This window comes from Symphalangus syndactylus, chromosome 3 (genome assembly GCF_028878055.3).
Source record: "Symphalangus syndactylus isolate Jambi chromosome 3, NHGRI_mSymSyn1-v2.1_pri, whole genome shotgun sequence".
Lineage (NCBI taxonomy): Eukaryota > Metazoa > Chordata > Mammalia > Primates > Hylobatidae > Symphalangus > Symphalangus syndactylus.
This window is the reverse complement of record NC_072425.2, coordinates 108,908,696-108,928,831: the sequence shown is the minus strand read 5'-3', so window position 1 is coordinate 108,928,831 and position 20,136 is coordinate 108,908,696. Positions and strand designations below refer to the sequence as shown.

The following is a 20,136-nucleotide window of genomic DNA, read 5'->3' as shown; positions in this document are numbered from 1 at the left end:
ATGAGTTAGGGAGGATTCCCTCTTTTTCTATTGATTGGAATAGTTTCAGAAGGAATGGTACCAGTTCCTCCTTGTACCTCTGGTAGAATTCGGCTGTGAATCCATCTGGTCCTGGACTCTTTTTGGTTGGTAAGCTATTACTTATTGCCACAATTTGAGAACCTGTTATTGGTCTATTCAGAGATTCAACTTCTTCCTGGTTTAGTCTTGGGAGGGTGCATTTGTCGAGGAATTTATCCATTTCTTCTAGATTTTCTAGTTTATTTGCATAGAGGTGTTTGTAGTATTCTTTGATGGTAGATTGTATATCTGTGGGATTGGTGCTGATATCCCCTTTATCATTTCTTATTGCATCTATTTGATTCTTCTCTCTTTTCTTCTTTATTAGTCTTGCTAGTGGTCTATCAATTTTGTTGATCTTTTCAAAAAAAAAAAAAAAACCAGCTCCTGGATTCATTAATTTTTTGAAGGGTTTTTTGTGTCTCTATTTCCTTCAGTTCTGCTCTGATTTTAGTTATTTCTTGCCTTCTGCTAGCTTTTGAATGTGTTTGCTCTTGCTCTTCTAGTTCTTTTAATTGTGATGTTAGGGTGTCAATTTTGGATCTTTCCTGCTTTCTCTTGTGGGCATTTAGTGCTATAAATTTCCCTCTACACACTGCTTTGAATGTGTCCCAGAGATTCTGGTATGTTGTGTCTTTGTTCTCGTTGGTTTCAAAGAACATCTTTATTTCTGCCTTCATTTCGTTATGTACCCAGTAGTCATTCAGGAGCAGGTTGTTCAGTTTCCATGTAGTTGAGCAGTTTTGAGTGAGTTTCTTAATCCTGAATTCTAGTTTGATTGCACTGTGGTCTGAGAGACAGTTTGTTATAATTTCTGTTCTTTTCCATTTGCTGAGGAGAGCTTTACTTCCAACTATGTGGTCAATTTTGGAATAGGTGTGGTGTGGTGCTGAAAAAAATGTATATTGTGTTGATTTGGGGTGGAGAGTTCTGTAGATGTCTATTAGGTCCACTTGGTGCAGAGCTGAGTTCAATTCCTGGGTATCTTTGTTAATTTTCTGTCTTGTTGATCTGTCTAATGTTGACAGTGGGGTGTTAAAGTCTCCCATTATTATTGTGTGGGAGTCTAAGTCTCTCTGTAGGTCACTCAGGACTTGCTTTATGAATCTGGGTGCTCCTGTATTGGGTGCATATATATTTAGGATAGTTAGTTCTTCTTGTTGAATTGATCCCTTTACCATTATGTAATGGCCTTCTTTTTCTCTTTTGGTCTTTGTTGGTTTAAAGTATGTTTTATCAGAGACTAGGATTGCAACCCCTGCCGTTTTTTGTTTTCCATTTGCTTGATAGATCTTCCTCCATCCTTTTATTTTGAGCCTATGTGTGTCTCTGCACATGAGATGGGTTTCCTGAATACAGCACACTGATGGGTCTTGACTCTTTATCCAGTTTGCCAGTCTGTGTCTTTTAATTGGAGCATTTAGTCCATTTACATTTAAAGTTAATATTGTTATGTGTGAATTTGATGCTGTCATTATGATGTTAGCTGGTTATTTTGCTCGTTAGTTGATGCAGTTTCTTCCTAGCCTTGATGGTCTTTACAATTTGGCATGATTTTGCAGTAGCTGGTACCGGTTGTTCCTTTCCATGTTTAGTGCTTCCTTCAGGAGCTCTTTTGGGGCAGGCCTGGTGGTGACAAAATCTCTCAGCATTTGCTTGTCTGTAAAGTATTTTATTTCTCCTTCACTTATGAAGCTTAGTTTGGCTGGATATGAAATTCTGGATTGAAAATTCTTTTCTTTAAGAATGTTGAATATTGGCCCCCACTCTCTTCTGGCTTGTAGAGTTTCTGCCAAGAGATCAGCTGTTAGTCTGATGGGCTTCCCTTTGTGGGTAACCCGACCTTTCTCTCTGGCTGCTCTTAACATGTTTTCCTTCATTTCAACTTTGGTGAATCTGACAATTACGTGTCTTGGAGTTGCTCTTCTCGAGGAGTATCTTTGTGGCGTTCTCTGTATTTCCTGAATCTGAATGTTGGCCTGCCTTGCTAGGTTTGGGAAGGTCTCCTGGATAATATCCTGCAGAGTGTTTTCCACCTTGGTTCTATTCTCCCCGTACTTTCAAGTACACCAATCAGACGTAGATTTGGTCTTTTCACATAGTCCCATATTTCTTGGAGGCTTTGTTCGTTTCTTTTTATTCTTTTTTCTCTAAACTTCCCTTCTCACTTCATTTCATTCATTTCATCTTCCATCGCTGATACCCTTTCTTCCGGTTGATCGCATCGGCTCCTGAGGCTTCTGCATTCTTCACGTAGTTCTCGATACTTGGCTTTCAGCTCCATCAGCTCCTTTAAGCACTTCTCTGTATTGGTTATTCTAGTTATACATTCATCTAATTCTTTTTCAAAGTTTTTAACTTCTTTGCCTTTGGCTTGAATTTCCTTCTGTAGCTCGGAGTAGTTTGATCGTCTGAAGCCTTCTCTCAACTCGTCAAAGTCATTCTCCGTCCAGCTTTGTTCTGTTGCTGGTGAGGAACTGCGTTCCTTTGGAGGAGGAGAGGCACTCTGCTTTTTAGAGTTTCCAGTTTTTCTGCTCTGTTTTTTCCCCATCTTTGTGATTTTATCTCCTTTTGGTCTTTGATGATGGTGATGTACAGATGGGTTTTTGGTGTGGATGTCCTTTCTGTTTGTTAATTTTCCTTCTAACAGACAGGACCCTCAGCTACAGGTCTGTTGGAGTTTGCTAGAGGTCCAGTCCAGACCCTATTTGCCTGGGTGTCAGCAGCGGTGGCTGCAGAACAGCAGATTTTCATGAACTGCCAGTGCTGCCGCCTGATCATTCCTCTGGAAGTTTTGTCTCAGAGGAGTACCGAGCCGTGTGAGATGTCACTCTACCCCTCCTGGGGGTTGCCTCCCAGTTAGGTTGCTTGGGGGTCAGGGACCCACTTGAGGAGGCAGTCTGCCCGTTCTCAGCTCTCCAGCTGTGTGCTGGGAGAACCACTACTCTCTTCAAAGCTGTCAGACAGGGACATTTAAGCCTGCAGAGGTTACTGCTGTCTTTTTGTTTGTCTGTGCCCTGCCCCCAGAGGTGGAGCCTACAGAGGCAGGCAGGCCTCCATGAGCTGTGGTGGGCTCCCCCCAGTTTGAGCTTCCCGGCTGCTTTGTTTACCTAAGCAAGCCTGGGCAATGGTGGGTGCCCCTCCCGCAGCCTCGCTGCCACCTTGCAGTTTAATCTCAGACTGCTGTGCTAGCAATCCGCGAGACTCTGTGGGCGTAGGACCCTCCAAGCCAGATGCGGGATATAATCTCCTGGTGTGCCGTTTTTTAAGCCCGTTGGAAAAGCGCAGTATTTGGGTGGGAGTGACCTGATTTTCCAGGTGCCATCTGTCACCCCTTTCTTTGACTAGGAAAGGGAACTCCCTGACCCCTTGCGCTTCCGCTTCCTGAGTGAGGCAATGCCTCGCTCTGCTTTGGCTTGCGCACAGTGCACTGCACCCACTGTCCTGCGCCCACTGTCTGGCACTCCCTAGTGAGATGAACCCAGTACCTCAGATGGAAATGCAGAAATCACCCATCTTCTGCATCGCTCACGCTGGGAGCTGTAGACCGGAGCTGTTCCTATTCAGCCATCTTGGCTCCACCCCCCCCACCCCCCCCCCCGTTTCTCATTCTTTTGCTTGGTTATTGAATAATATTATACCCTATATTTGCGTATTTTATTTGTTTGGTTGCAATATTGTTTTAAAATACCTTACAATTTCCTTGATTTCCAGTTTAGTTTGATGTTGTTTCATAACTTTAAAAAATTATGATTATTATAATTGCTTTATGCTTTAAAACACTGTTATTCTAGTTACAGATGAATCCATTCCCTCTTATTCTGGAAGTGATATGCCAAGAAATGACATTAACATGTGGTCAAAAGTAACTGAGGAAGGAACAGAGCTGTCACAACGACTCGTGAGGAGTGGTTTTGCTGGAACTGAAATAGACCCTGAAAATGAAGAACTTATGCTGAACATTAGCTCTCGACTACAAGCAGCAGTTGAAAAACTCCTAGAAGCCATAGGTGAAACTAGCAGTCAGGTAACCTCCTTATATTGCTAATATGTACTGAGTTTGAAGTACAATATACTATCCCACTCTCTCGACTGAGCTAATTTCAATATTTTCATGGATAGCCGTTTGGCATTTTCAAAGCTTGAATGCATATGCATCTTAATTATCCCTTTGGTTGTATGAAAATTGTATAGTAGAAGTGATTCTATACTGAATTCCTACATGATCCTGCTTTTGTTTTGTTTTGGTTTTTGCTTATTTCGGGTATATTAATATTTAATTTTGTGATTTGTACTTTCATATATGAAAACAACTGTTAATACTTTTTGTTTCTTAACTGCTATTAAGTACTTTTGACCTGGATCTCAGCCAGTGTTAATGCTGTTGCTACTACTTGATACCATTGTAAATTATGAGCAGTTTAGTTAATGCAACATAGTATTTGTCTTTTGATAAGCAACGTGAAAAATGTTAAATAAATCGGAAGTGGTCAGTGGTTCCAATAGGCTACTTGTTCTTAACAGGCTACTAGAGAGAAACTTCTCCAAAATTTGTTAATGCTGCCAATAGTCAAGCATGTGGGCTCCCCCTGAAACATTCACTTCCCCAGGCCAAGACCACGGCTCATAGCAGCCGTCTGCTTATGTGACCAGGTAGTGAAGTACAGTAGGAGTCTGACCATGGCATTTTCCAGATTTTTCCCAATTTGTTGAATACTAAATCCACACTGTGTTATTTAGCTTCTTCTGTATTGTGGTAATCTAAATATCACTGAATGGGTCACAAAAGCTTTGTGTAGAGCAGTAACCCTACAGCAGAGACTTCTCAAAGTGCAGCCCATAACCAGCAATATCAGCATCACCTGGTGATGTGTTCAATATATAAATTCTTAGGCCCCACCCAGACCTACTGAAATTGAGGGCCCAGCAACCTGTGTTTTTAATAAGTCCTTTATATGATTCTGGTTCACACTAAAGTTTGAGAACCACTAATCTGTGGATTATTAGTATAATGTTCACATTGTTCTCTGGCTTAATTTTGAAGCACTCTACTAACATCTTTTATATAAAATGTTAAACTAGTTGTTGGCATTAGGTATAAAAAGTTATAAAAATGGAGGTATTTCTTAAGTGAATAATATTTTTCAGCATTGGGAGTAGGCGTTTTTAAAAACTTTCTTTTAAATGAATTCAAATCTTCCATGGATAGATGTTTAAAGCCATTAGTTTCTTCAGAATAGTCTTATTAATTAATAACTAAAACTATGTTGAACCTGGATGAATATTTTTAACAGATTGACACAGAATAATGTGTAATATCTTTGTGAAATAACTTATATTCCACTTTCCTCTTCAACGTGTCATTATTTGGTCCTACTTTATAATAGTATACTTCCCTTTAACCTTCATTTTTTTTTCACTTATTATAACAAAATGTAAAACAGCTGGGAGGCATGCTGTACTATCTTTGCGTTTTCAGTGAAAGAGAAATTCAGGAAAATAGCTTTGTACAGGATACTCTGAGACCAGAGAAGAGAGCAGCATCTGACATATTAGAGTATGGTGGGGACCAAGTAAAGTTTACTATAGGACTTGATGCTTAAGATGCTTAAGATGAGTCATTCACGGGCAAAATTTTTGAATATCAGGGCACTGGACAAGTATCTGCCTTATAGGCTGATTGGGTGATTTCATAACCTCTATTATAGGAGTTATTTACTTTAGATATTTGATTTGAGGGGTAACTTGCCCAGTGGTATGTCCAAGTCCATATTATAATACATTTATTACAATGGTTTTACGTCTCTTTTGCTTCGACAGGCTACCGTACAATCAGGCCTGTGTTCACTTTATTGTTAGGTTCCTACTGGTTGGGATAGCTTTCATGATAGTATGAAAAAGAATGCTTAAGAGACTGTCATAAGGCCCTTAGAGAGGTAATCTCTTTAACAGAATCCTTATTCAGTAGTCTCTTTGTGGTTCTGCAGAAATGTTATCTTTGAGAGTATGGTTTCACAGATTCTAGACTCCTGGATCAGGTAGAAATCAAAACCATTCTCTTCTTTAGGAATGTTTTTCAGCAATTAAAGTTTTCCAGAATCCAGAAGTATTATTTAGAGCCATAGGAGGTTATTTACCAAGAGATTCCCCTAGGCCTTGGAATAAATTAATGTAATTTATTCCCATGGAATTATTTTCACTGTAAGAAATTTTTATGGGCTTCCTAATACTTGTTTTTAAGAATTACAACATCAAAGCTACATGTTTCTATATTTTCTCAAAAAAAGGAATCTGAGGATGAAACAGTAGTGTAAGTTAAGATTTTGTTTTGTCATTGTTGTGTTTGAAATATAACTGTAATCAAAACACTGAAACACATTTTGCCTTCAAGTATTGTCCCCAGTATGCTTAGCATTGGTCTAGGCTCTGTCAGGGTAATGTTTGCAGGTTATAGGCCCTCTGTGAAATAACTTCAAGAAATAGGTGAACAAATCAAAGTCCAAAAGAGAGCAACAAAAGTGTTTTACAGTTTGAAGAAATAATTTATGAAGAAAGGTGGTTAAATGGTTTGACATTATTTGATTTAAGTAAAGCTATTTTGTTTAGGAAACAACTCTATGCTGCAAATTAATAGCCTTCAAATATACATTAAAATCTTGATTATCTGAAACCTGGCGATAATAAGCTAGTCTGGATAATTAAAAGTGTGTTCTTCTAAGTCATTTTATTATAACTATTTTTGATTGCAAGAAGTTTTATATGCTTTCTAAAATAGAGGGGGAAGCAAGATAGAATATAATTTGAATTATTCTAATTCAGTCACCTTTCTGAACATCAATTAATATATCATCTGTTAATATTACTGTTGTTACAAGGGCTGTATGCCACTATCCTGAATCATCTTTATTTAATACTGCTTTTTTGAGTCTTTTTTGCCCTGATTTTACTTTATTTTCTTTGTGTAAGCTTCTTACCTTGACCTGTGCTCCCAATATAACTACTTACTTACAGGTTTTTGTTTTACATGGATGGAAGCAAGTTTTACATGCTTCTGAAAATGGGTGAAACAATAGACAATAATTTCAATTATTTTAATTCATGGTCCTCTTTCTGAACATGAATTAATATAATACTCCATCAGTTAATATACTGTTATGAGGGCTGTTTGCCCTATTCTGAATCATCTTAATCTGTTACTTTTTTGAGTCCATTTTTCTCAGTAATTTTTCTCTCTTTGTAGTTAGTTCTTATCCTGACCTAAATGTTACTGTTTATAAAGGGCTATTTCTTCTTACAGATTTTGTTTTTGCTCCAAATAAGAGAAATTGGATATCAGATTATCAAAACAAACTGTAGTTTGCAGAAGGAGCAGGGAAAGAGTATTTTAAGAGGTATTTGATAGGCTAAGCATGGGTCCCCACAGTTCATAAAGCTGAGCATCTGGGATATTGACAACTTCTATCTGCCAAAGCCCCACTAAAGTCACATTTAGCTGCAGCAGTGATAAGATTAGGCCTCTATCTTGTATAGGTGTTTATTAGGGTTTCTTATGCAACCCTCCAATTAATCTGTGAATGTGCTTTGTTAAGACACCTTCACAGACTAACTGGAGGGTTGCGTAAGAAACCCTAATAAACAAAAAATTTTTATTGCCTAGTCCAGACTTGTAAAAGGCAACTGCCCCTCCACAGCTACAAGCCATCTCCCTGTAGATTCTGGCTTTCTGTAGAAAATGTCATTTTCTCTGCCCTAATTATTAGTCTACCTACTGTGAAATGGTTTGAGTACTGGTTTAAACAACTTTATAGTGTGAGTAGCTGTAGAATGGATTTGTGTTGGTATTACCTGCCTTCTTTAGTATGGGTTTTTCCATTTAAATAAAGGCTTTGTGGATTTAGGATATTTAGTTACTGGATAGAATAATACCAAAATGAGGGCTTTTTCCTTTCTTTAAAACAACTTTCATTATTGAAAATCTTTTAATATTAAAAAGTAAGTTGTTTATCTTCTAAAATTCTGAGTGGCTTATTTATTCACTATTGCCCAGGTTTCTGGAGCTACCCAGAAGGCTATTATATATAACTTGGGCTTTTAAAATTTAGTCAGGGTTCATAAGATACCTTAAGTGGTATAGTTTTCAACTATTACATACAGTGTAGCTTTAAAAAGAATTTTTTCCTCAACATGTACTCCATAAACAATATGAAAATAGGTTATAACTGAAATGTCTATATTTAGTTTTAGTGGCTGCTTGAAAGATGAGTAATATTTCTAAGGAAACAGCAAAAGTAAGTTTTAATTTTCCAAAAATAATTATGGTTATTTTATATACTTGAATAACTTGTTACTAATGTGGACTCAAACATAATTAATTTCACATTTTTAAATTAAAGCAATTTTTTAATGGAATGGAAAAATACCAGCTTATCTTACAAACATTATAAACTTGTCTAAATGCCCTTTCAAAGCCCTGACGTGGAACTTGGATCCTGTCTGGCAGGCTTTTTTGTGGGCGTATTAATTCACATTCCACCTGTCAGTGTACCTATAGGTAAAGACATTAAACCACACCCTCTGTTCTGACCTTTTCCTCAGGGGACACTGACTAGAATCCTTTGGCTCAGCATGAGAGGCTATTTGAATAGCTCAGTTCAGAAGAGCTTTTCCTTTTGATTAGAGTGAAGCAGCAAGAGCAAGAGAAATAATGTTGCAACTGCATTTCTCAAGACTGCTACTATGGAGATTTCAAACTTGACCTTCCCTGCCAGGTTCTGCTTTGAAGGCTTACTTATTACTACAGACATCGTTGATATTAAAAGCAATTTTATTGCTCGTCTAATTAGATGTTTTTTATTCTTCTCTTCAAGGACTTAATTATGCTAGTTTAAAAGGTGTTTTTGTTTGTTTGCTTGCTTTTATTTTTGTTTTTTGATGGTTTTTGGTTGTTGTTTTGGTTTGGGTTTTTTTGAGGGGGGATCAAGATTGATAGAGACCTAAGTTTTTTTAGATTTGTAGTTTTTTTCCTGGACTTTCCCCCTCCTTTTATTGTGCAGTTATATGAATTAATTTTATAACATTTATTTGATAGTGCTAAAAAAGAAATTTTTATACTGCTATGGTAGATCTTGATAAACTAAAAAGAAATCTTTAATGTATTAGAAAACTGATAAAGCAAATTAGGAAGTTCAGCAGCTATATCTTCTGGGATGGATTCTTATAGCACCTATTTGGCAACTGTCAAACTCAGTGGCTCGTGGTTAGAAGAGCAAGATGAAGACATTTATGAGGTTGAATCTCGTGTGCCTTTACCACATCCTTTTCCTCTATGTGAACATTTGGATGAAAATAACTCAGTAATTGTTAATACTTCTATTTTCCATTTTATTCATAAAAGAAACGGGCATATATTAAAGCTTATTTCTAAAATTTCACTGCCTACCCCTCCTTATTCAGTAAGTATAAAAATATTCATTTAGTTAAACACTATAATGAGAAATTAAATTTTGAGTGCCTATATTAAGGCTAAATGGGACAGAACCTTGTTTGATGTGTTACTACTCATTCATCCTAGATGTATTTAAGGGCTAAATTTGGTCTGAGTTCCAACTTGGCTATGTTTTCAATTACAGAAAGCAGAATGAGATAATATTACATTTCTCCAATGCCAGGCAGGTTGTTTAAAAAGATTCTGCTTTTCCTTAATATTCTTGCTTTTGTATGTTTATGATGCCAATCCTGAATAAAAATGGAATAATTATTATATTTGAGAGACTAGGTATTCTGATACTTATAAAGCAGCTAAGTGAATTGTCATTGAGCAATTAGGAAATGTTTACAATCATATGATATATTGGCTGTTCCAGTCCAGGAAAAAAGGAAGCTTGGATTCTAATTTTAATATTCTTAACAACCTAAGAAACTTACTTTTTGTTTTTAATATGCCTCGTAATCTTGTGGAACAAGACCATTTTCTGCTTTTTCTATGAAATATATTTTATAAACATTGTTAAGGATAAGTGTTTAGCATAAAGAGGCTTGAATATTTAGTATTTCAGGTTCACTACAAGTTATTCAGTATAACTAAAAGTTATTCAGCACTTTTTATGACTTTCATAGCTTTATCCTTTACTAGCTAATATTTAACAAGCCAGATGGTTCTCAGAATAGTTTTGTTACCTCTTCTGCAACTTTTAATTAAAGTGACAGAATATTAACTGATACTTTACATGTACTTTTAATGTAATAGGTTTCTTAAATACTTTGGAAATATTGAATATTAAATCTTATATACTTCATATTGTTATAGATATTAGGAATAAACATACTCTAACTGAATGGAAGAAGATTCTTTAAATATTAAGTATTTAATGAACATTTATTTGAAGGGTGTCTCTTATCTCCCGATGAAGTGTGGATCTCATCTGCTATAATAAATGAAATTTTTTTTTGCTAGATTTACTGTGTTTGATTGTTCTAACTTTTTCATTTTATTTTATAAAACAAGTTTTTTTCTTGTGGTTTTATGATAAATATTTAAATGGATTATAAGGCTGGTTAAATCTTGTCAAGAAGTAGAACATAGAAGCAAAGACTTATTTAATTTACTTACCTAAAACAAGCATTTATTTTGTTGTAAATCCTTTGTTGTATCCTTATAGTAAATTTGAAAAAGACAAAAAGAAAGCATATCCTTTTTAGTTATATGTATTTACTAGATAGTCATTATGTAATGAACAGAAAAAAATGACAAACGTGTAAAAGCAATTGATATGTTTTTAAAATATGGATTGTGACTAAATTCCCATGTAGTTGTATATAAATTAGTTCATACTTTATTGTTATGTTTCTTTATAATAAAAATTAATGATATTAGTTATCCAGACTTAAAGGAAAAACGCTTGCCAGTTAAAAGTAAAAATATTCCTTTTGAGATAACAACATTATCATGGGTATTTTAGGAAATAATTTATAATTTAAAATGTATGATTAATTTTCTATTATGAATCTTATACGTGTATTCATCTTAATTTCAAATAAGTTATAAGTGATATTTGAAATATCTTATTAAAACAAGAATAATCGCATACTGGATATTTTGGAAATTGATTTAGAGTAGCCATCAAAAGCTATAGTTACTCTAAAATCCATTTGCTATGACAAATACCACTCAGATGTGAAAAGCGGAAGTCTTTAACAATAAAGTATTCTTTAATATTATCATGATTTTGTAATACATTTTCAATATGTGACTATAAATTAGAAACCACTACATTTGATCATATTTTAAGCTTAAAATGTAATATCTTTTTAATGCACAAAGTACTTTATATATAAATTTACAAATTCTTATGACTTTACTGTGAGCCTGTTATTCTATATGTGATGATTTCTTCTTAAAATTTTTGGACTAAATAGTAGAAACATTTGAGTTCAATTTTTTCCCATGTAATTGTTTCAGTAATAACAGATAAGCAGGTACTGAGAGTCAAAAGCTCAGAAAACTAAGGCAGAGACAGTACTTTTCTGCAGTTTCACACAGCTCATTTAGTAGCAGTGATCAAGAGAGCTTTGGCCTTAAGCTTCCTGTCATCTTAGAAAATTGTTTAAGAATGTAGTCAGTATGTGCTATTGGTAGTATTTTAAGGAATCTGTGTTTATGGTTAATGTCTCTGTATTCTGCGGTTTTGAAAATAAGCTGAATATTCATAGGAGCTTTAGGTGTTTCACAAATGGACAGAAATATAAAGTTTTTAGTTAAGTACATGGATTATAAATATAATTTCATTTTGTTGTGCTACTATCATTTTGTTAATTGATGCCATTATATTAATCATGTATTATTGGTCCCCCACAGTATACAGCAGATACTATAGGAGTCATAATCCATAAATACTAAATGTAAAAGAAAGTTTATCATAGACCATATAGTTACATAAAATTCTTTGGCAAATACAATAAATGCCTGTGCTTCGTTAACTTTATATCTTCTTTTATATGATAAACTACACAGCCATTGATTTAAAGTGGTTTATATCCAAAAGAAGCATATTCTTTTGTTCAGTAAAGCTAGAATGCATCACTTTATGGAAAGTTGTGCACAGCCAATATACATGTCTCCTCTGATTTCTCCTACCTACTAATCTTAGCATGCACTGGCAATATCTAAATGACTACAATTCAGTAGTATATCTTTATTTTAAAATCCTCCTTTTTTCCAGCTTTAATGGGGAATGAAACTAGTATTTCCACACTTTATTTTCTTTTATGTATTGTTTGCCTCTTTGTTTAGCTTGAACATGCGAAAGTTACACAGACAGAGTTGATGCGTGAGTCATTTAGACAGAAACAAGAAGCAACAGAGTCCCTTAAGTGCCAAGAGGAACTTCGAGAGCGCCTTCATGAGGAGTCCAGGGCCAGAGAACAGCTAGCTGTGGAGCTCAGTAAGGCTGAGGGTGAGCAATTTGCCATTGACAACTAAGGGTAGAGAAATTTCAGTCTTAAAATAGAGATTTTTGATGCACAGCCAGGTTTGGAAGCCATCAATCCAATTTAGAATGACCATTAAAAAGTACTTGTGGTTTATCTTCAGAGTTCCTCCAAGCAATTTTTAAAACTATATATATATTTAATTATAAAAAGAATTTATAGAGTTACAGAAAATATTAATAATTTCAGAAAATACCAAAAAGGATGGTGGTGACTCGTTACCATAATCACACCATCTTAAGACAACCCTTGTAATTTAAAGATGAGGAAACTGAAGCTAAAAGATGTTACTAAATTGTTAAAGGGCACCAATACCATTAAATGGTGATTCCAGGCTTTGAATCTCTAAAGCCCTATGCTCTTTTTAATTCTCCTCTGCTGTTACGGGTGTTGGCCTTCTAAAATTACTTAAAATATCAATCTTCTAATTTTCAAAATGTGATTCACTTCACAAGCATCTAATTTGTATTAAGCTTTTGAGAAACTTACTGTTTATATCTGTTTAATAAAGTGAGTTACACCTACATAATGTGGTACTTTGGTATGGCAAAGTATTAGAAAATTCAGAGAAATTTCATGTTTATGCACAATGGTAAACAAGGAAATGTCTGCATTGACCATACCCTATTAAAGGTTGATAGTTGCTGTGATGAGCAGCAAATTCATTCAAGACTTTTAATAGGTTGGAATGATGGAAAGTTTTGCTAACAGTACACCTTTTGTTGTTTATATTAAAACCTAGTGGTTGAATTTGAAATGAATAATAGTTCTATTTTCTGTTAATTTTGTATTATAGGTGTCATTGATGGCTATGCAGATGAAAAAACTCTTTTTGAAAGGCAAATTCAGGAAAAAACTGATACAATAGATCGTCTTGAGCAGGAGTTGTTATGTGCAAGTAACAGATTGCAAGAATTGGAGGCAGAGCAACAGCAGATCCAAGAAGAAAGAGAATTACTGTCCAGACAAAAGGAAGCTATGAAAGCAGAGGCAGGCCCAGTTGAACAACGTATGTATTTTCAGAATTTGTATGAAACAGTCCTCTAATTTTATTTGTATTCTTCAAAGGCTTAAGGTGGCTTTTTTCCTCTTTCAGTGCCATTATTCATATATTTTATAGAGAGATTTGAAAAATTATGAGAAAATCTACCTTACAGTTAAATGTCTTATTAGCCAATCATGTGGAATCAGGTTTTTTTTTTTCTTTTTCCTTAGGCAGATGTTAACAGGAAAAGATAGTTCTTCATTTATCCTCAAACTTCTGCTTCAAGAGAAAGCTGCAAATAATGAGGCAGGATATTTTAAAAATTGTGTAAGGTTTAGTTCTAATAGCAGAGAGGCAGCAAAAATGTATACTTGGATTAAATATCTAAAAGCACTGATCTGGCACTAGTAATGAGCAGGTGGAGGGGATTTTTGACTTGCAAGCAGAGTAGATTTAAAAAGGTCAGTGGCTGGTAGGCTGACATCTAGTTTAATGTAGTAGGAATTCAAATAATACTTAAATGTATAAGTAACCTTTCATTTTTCATTAAATAAGAAATTAAGTAATATCTTGAAGTGAAAGTTTGTTTAGCAGTAAATGTCAGTCCTTGTAACGATGGAACTTTAAATCCTGTTTACCATGTCCTCTCTCTTTTATATTACACATGCAGTTGGATTTTTAAATATGCAATTTCACCAGTTTCATTTTATCAGTTTAGAAATACAGCATACATTTTTGTAATATAGTTAAGTTTCTTCCGGCTGCTCAAATTAATTAAACAGGTTTAGTTTGGGATTTTTAATATGGAAAGTATATGCCATATATGCAAAATATTCAAAAAATACTGGAACTTCTCAAAATGTTACCAGTGATAATCAGTGTCTTCAACTCTTGCTTTTGATACATGTGTGTGCCTGTGCATTATCCCATTTTAGGAAGTAGAAGACATATAAATTATACTTTTGTTGTGTCTTTTTTTGTTGTTTTTCTCTATTTTCCTAGGACTAGTAGATGCTGCAGTCGATGCAGCACCAGGAGCAGGTGTGTGTGTGCAATTGCATGGCCAATGTTTCGGTGGTAGACTTTAAACTCCAAAATGTGGGTGACCTCTGGATTTTCAGCCAACTAACATCTCTAGTTTTGCAGTGTTGCTGTTGTTCCATACTTACAGTTTTTCTCTTTAACAACAACAAATAAACTTTTCTTACAATAAAAGTACAAATTTTCATTTGAAATTAACATCTGAGATTCATACTGACCATCATCTTATGATGTCGATTTTTGCATAGAGCTTAAAACCATTTTGATTTTTGTTTGTTTGTTTGTCTGTTTTTTGAAATGGAGTCTTGCTCAGTCGCCCAGGCTAGAGTGTAGTGGTGTGATCTCGGCTCACTGCAACCTCCGCCTCCTGGGTTCAAGCGATTCTTCCACCTCAGCCTCCTGAGTAACTGAGACTACAGGCGGGAGCCACCATGCCTGGCTAATTTTTTGTACTTTTAGTAGAGACGGGGTTTCACCATGTTGGCCAGGCTGGTCTCAATCTCCTGGCCTCAGGTGATCCGCCCACTTCTGCCTCCCAAAGTGCTGGGATTACAGGCGTAAGCCACCATACCCAGCCATTTTGAGTTTTTTAAGAAACCATTTAACAAATATATTAAACTCTTTCAATCTATGAGTTTTTTAAATACTCCTTCTAAATCAGGAAGTATGTAAGATGATGGTAGCAAAAGGATCAGTGAAATTTAATAAGAGGCTTTCTGGTTGATTTATTTTTATATTAACATCTAATATTGTTTTAAAAGGAAAGCTGTTTTCTAGAGATCCCTAGTCCTGAGTATAATGTTGGCATACTAGTTAGTTTAAAGACCCTAGGGATATGTTCTTTCCATTTTCTTCATTAGAAGATTATTTTTACTGTATACACTTTGTTATATTAATAATATTAATAGCTAACACATAGTGCTTACCATACCTCAGACACTTTTCTTTACATATATTAACTCATTTAATGCCAAAATAACTCTGAGAGATCAGTAATAATATTATCCTCAGTTTACATATAAGGAAACTAAAGGACATCATAATTGTCACATGGGAGATAAGGTGCTGAGCTAGGTTGAGCCTATGGTCTGCTCTTAAGCACTACACCACACTGCCTCTCATACATGTCAGTTTTCCCTTGATTCACATACATGTGACCATGCAAAAGCAACTCAGGAATATGGATCTAATAAGGAGTAAGACTAACAGGAAATTTCAATTATAGCTGTATTTATATTTCTGTAACTCTTAGACTTGCCTTGGTTAAAGATTTACACTGTTTGATCTTCACGTTTATTGTGTATGCAAATAAAATTGACTTTATGGGTTTGGAATGAATTGCTTTTTGCCTGAGGTGAAGAAAACGCTGAGTTTTTTTCTGTGCTTGAATTTAATTGGACTTTGTTCTTTGCCCAGTAGTAAAAATAGACTTTTTTTGGTCATTTGCTGTGTTCTTTTCACAAAAATATTATTTTTAGTGACAGGACATATTTTTTGTTAATAATTCTGTATAGTTTTATTAATAATGGCTTGTTTACTTATATAGAAATATTTTAATATAATTTTGATATTTTCATAAGAATATTTACTTTCATGTGTATTTAAAATAATTCTCAGCCTTTTATTTCATGAACGTAAAATTTGGACATAGTTATCAGGGATTTCATTATCATAACATCATTAATTGTGATTTAATTCAGTATATTTTGTATTAATAAACAGAATTACTACAGGAGACAGAAAAATTAATGAAGGAAAAACTAGAAGTACAATGTCAAGCTGAAAAAGTACGTGATGACCTTCAAAAACAAGTGAAAGCTCTAGAAATAGATGTGGAAGAACAAGTCAGTAGGTTTATAGAGCTGGAACAAGAAAAAAATGCTGAACTAATGGATTTAAGACAGCAAAACCAAGCATTGGAAAAGCAGTTAGAAAAAATGAGAAAATTTTTAGATGTAAGTATTCTCAAGTTGAATATTGATTTTTCTTAGTGGAATGTTCTTTGCTAGTATACTAGGCTATGAATTTTAAATTATGAAAAGACTGTTGAATTAGTTTTTCCGTGTTTTATTAGGTGTCGATTCTACTAATCAATCAAAAAGTACTATTCCAATTTAAGATTCCAATAATTTTTATTGTGCAGCACTCAGAATTAAAATCAGTACATTTTATTATGTATTGAGTTATACATAATAAAAATTATGAATAAGCCCCACTAGTTTACCTTTCCAAATTCAGATCAGAAGCTTATTCTAGTTTTTTATTTAGGTAGGCAAAGAGATAATGGGCCACCACTGCTTCACCTGTAAAAGATACACATAGGTAACAGTGTGGCCGTTGGAAATGGGCCTGGAACAGTGGTCATGCTGTCATTACTCTCTTCCAAAAAGATGTTAAATCTCTAATTTCACATTTTTTTTTTCTTTTGAGATTTCACTTAAGCCTGATATTCTCTTCATAGATCAGAGAATCAGATTCTTACTCATTTTATAACTTTAGATGTAAAACCTAGATTAGGATTCAAGAAATTGATTTACCAAACAATTTGTTTTATTTGTTTAATGGCTAAACTAACGTGGAATTCCTCCTTTGTTCCAGAAAAGTAAATTCATTTTAAGGTGAATATTTTTTCATCCTGTATTTAATATTACTTAAAAAAAGAAATGTACTTCAAATAATATTTTAATATTAATACTTGAATTTTTGTTGAGGAGGCCAAATAGGCTATATGGCATATAAAAAATAAAATGTTATCTTTTAAAACTTTTGTGGTTTGGGATATTCCATGATCATCAGTCCTTTGTCTTCAAACAAAACTAACATATATCTAAAAGAGAAGTAAGAAATAATAGCTTCACTAAATACTGTTTCTTCAGCTGCTATCATTATTATCATTAAACTTTAGGAGCAAGCCATTGACAGAGAACATGAGAGAGATGTATTCCAACAGGAAATACAGAAACTAGAACAGCAACTTAAGGTTGTTCCTCGATTCCAGCCTATCAGTGAACATCAAACTAGAGAGGTAAGGACTTCACTGATATTGCCCAACTTACAGTAATTTGTATCAAGTGTAAAATAAGATGCATATCATTAAAAACTTAAAAGTGGATTCTTTCTGTTGTATGTAAATCTTCAAAATCAGAAAACTTAATATTACTTAAGCATGAGAAGGTAATTAACCGTAAAAATTGTTGGTATTGAAATTTGGAATCATTTCCATCTGCATATGTCTTCTAGTATTTCCCAATTAAATAAACTCTGTTTATTTCTTTATTCCCATTCCTAACAAAAGTGATCAAGAGAGTTATCTGTGTTCACACTTTACTTTTCCATTTCCTATTCTCTTATTAGTCCGCTCCAGTGAAGTATCCAACCCTTGTTTCTCAGTAGGGTTATACCTTCTACTCCATTTAAATTGTTCTTGTGAAGCTGACCCAGAGCCTCATGGCTATGGCTAATATCCACCTCTGTCTCCATCCTACTCAACCATTTACAGGCATTTATTGCAGCCTTCTCCCAGAAATACTTCCTTCTCTTGTTTCTGTGACACACCTACTCCACTGGTCTCTCTCCTCTAGTCTTTGTTTCTCCTTTTCCTACCCAGCATAAATGATGGAGTGCCCCAAAACTTACTCTTGGGCCCCTTTTTATTTCCTATTTATAGCCTCTTCCCAGGCAGTCATATATAAATGACTCCACATTTGTATTTCCATCTGTGACATTTCTGTTAAGCTCCAGAATTGGATATCCAGTGCCTACTCTGTCTCTGCTTAGATGTCTCAAAATTAACATGTCCAAAAGAGAGGTCTTGATTCCTGATTAGCCACTACCAGAGAAAGACAAGCATAAAACATTTTCCTTCTTCATGTCAGTAAATTCTGTACCTTCTAACCTGCCCCATTGCTGAGAACTAGAATCAGCCTTGATTCTCCTCTTTTTCTCAACCCCTACTTCCAACCCACTGATGGGTCAGACTGCACTGCCTCTTTCTGTCCTTTGCACTTTTGTTCATCTTCCTAAATCCCAGTTGTCACTTGTTTGCCTGGATCACTGTGGTAGCCTCTTAACCAGTCTCCCTGCTTCTCCTTTTTCACCCCAACTGCCCATTTTCCTCATAGAAACATAGTCAAAACTCTATTTACCAAATGAATGCTACATAAATGAGAGAGGATTCACTGTATGAATACCTAAAGATGGCTTGTCATGGTGATAAAGACATTGTGCTTTGGGTAAGGCAATCCCAGTTTGTATCATGGCCCTGCCATTTACTAGGTAATGACAGTAACTAAGTCAGTTAACCTCTCAAATCTCTGTTAATTCATTTCTAAAATAGAGATTGTAATAGCACCCAGATCATAGGAGTGTTGACCTGGCACATAGTGAACACTTTAACTAGTATTATTTCTGAAACAATTTTTATTTCGAATGTAATTTCTAAACAGTTTAGTGGATTTCATTTCTCTTAAAGCTGAAGAAGTACAGAGTGCTAATAAATTCCTTATAATAAAATGTTGTACACTAGAGTAGTACAAAAGTTATCAGTCTCCATGGCCGGGCGTGGTGGCTCAAGCCTGTAATCCCAGCACTTTGGGAGGCCGAGGTGGGCAGATCACGAGGTCAGGAGATCGAGACCATCCTGGCTAACACAGTGAAACCCTATCTCTACTAACAATACAAAAAAAAAAAAAATTAGCCAGGCGTGGTGGCAGGCACCTGTAGTCCCAGCTACTCGGGAGGCTGAGACAGGAGAATGGCATGAACCTGGGAGGCAGAGCTTGCAGTGAGCCGATATCGCGCCACTGCACTCCAGCCTGGGCAACAGAGCAAGACGCCGTCTCAAAAAAAAGAAAAAAGTTATCCACAGTTTCTAGTTATTGCCCCATTTCTGACAAACATATTTTTGGCTTTTAAAAAGTAGTCATTTGTTGTACTTCAAAGAATATTTAAGCTCTAGAACCTAGGCTGTCATTTCCTATTATGTAGTTTTCTTTTATTTGAAAAGGTTGGCCTGCTTTGCTCATGAAACTTTAAGAAACTAACAAAGATGTGCATGTTTGATTTTTTTTTTTCTAACTGTTGCACCATTTTATTGTACCTACATTGTTGCCTTTTTTCTTAACCTTACTCCAAATCTTAGTCAACTTATTAAAGTTTCTCCTCAGCAGCTTATTTTTTCCCATTTTTTTCTTTTTCTCTTTAAAACTGACTGCACATATCAGTGGCTTTATTGCTGTCATCCTTGAACCTGAAATTATAGTTAAGCTTGCATTCTTTTAATGTTCTGAGAAATAACTGTCATTTTTTAGATAATTTCCTCAGAATATTTCACTGAAAAGAAAAGGTAGAATTACTTTCTTAACGTCACATGTTGCTTTTTTTAAAGTAAGCTTTCCTTCCTCACTTTCCATACAGTACTACTAATCCTTCCTGTCACAGAACCATTCACTGGAAGGGATCTCCATATCATTCTTAGGGAATAGGTCTTGGCAAACATCATTATTTTGGTTAAAGGAGAAACCAAGACTAGAGACATTTAGGGAAACCTTCAAGGTGCACAGATC

At 35.0% G+C, this 20,136-nt stretch overlaps 1 protein-coding gene across 9 annotated transcripts in view; it reads left to right on the top strand.

The window, feature by feature from the left end:
- Positions 1-20,136, top strand: part of AKAP9 (A-kinase anchoring protein 9) — a 176,721-nt gene that overhangs the window by 111,319 nt on the left and 45,266 nt on the right. For 8 of the 9 annotated variants that reach the window (XM_063636347.1, XM_063636350.1, XM_063636348.1 and 5 more), the window contains 5 exons: positions 3,855-4,087; positions 12,350-12,512; positions 13,343-13,555; positions 16,295-16,527; positions 17,478-17,597. In XM_063636347.1, coding sequence (XP_063492417.1) covers positions 3,855-4,087; positions 12,350-12,512; positions 13,343-13,555; positions 16,295-16,527; positions 17,478-17,597 — 962 coding nt within the window. Of the gene's footprint in view, positions 1-3,854; positions 4,088-9,226; positions 9,513-12,349; positions 12,513-13,342; positions 13,556-16,294; positions 16,528-17,477; positions 17,598-20,136 lie in introns of those variants that run through there. The other variant, XM_055272719.2, reaches the window with a different exon arrangement.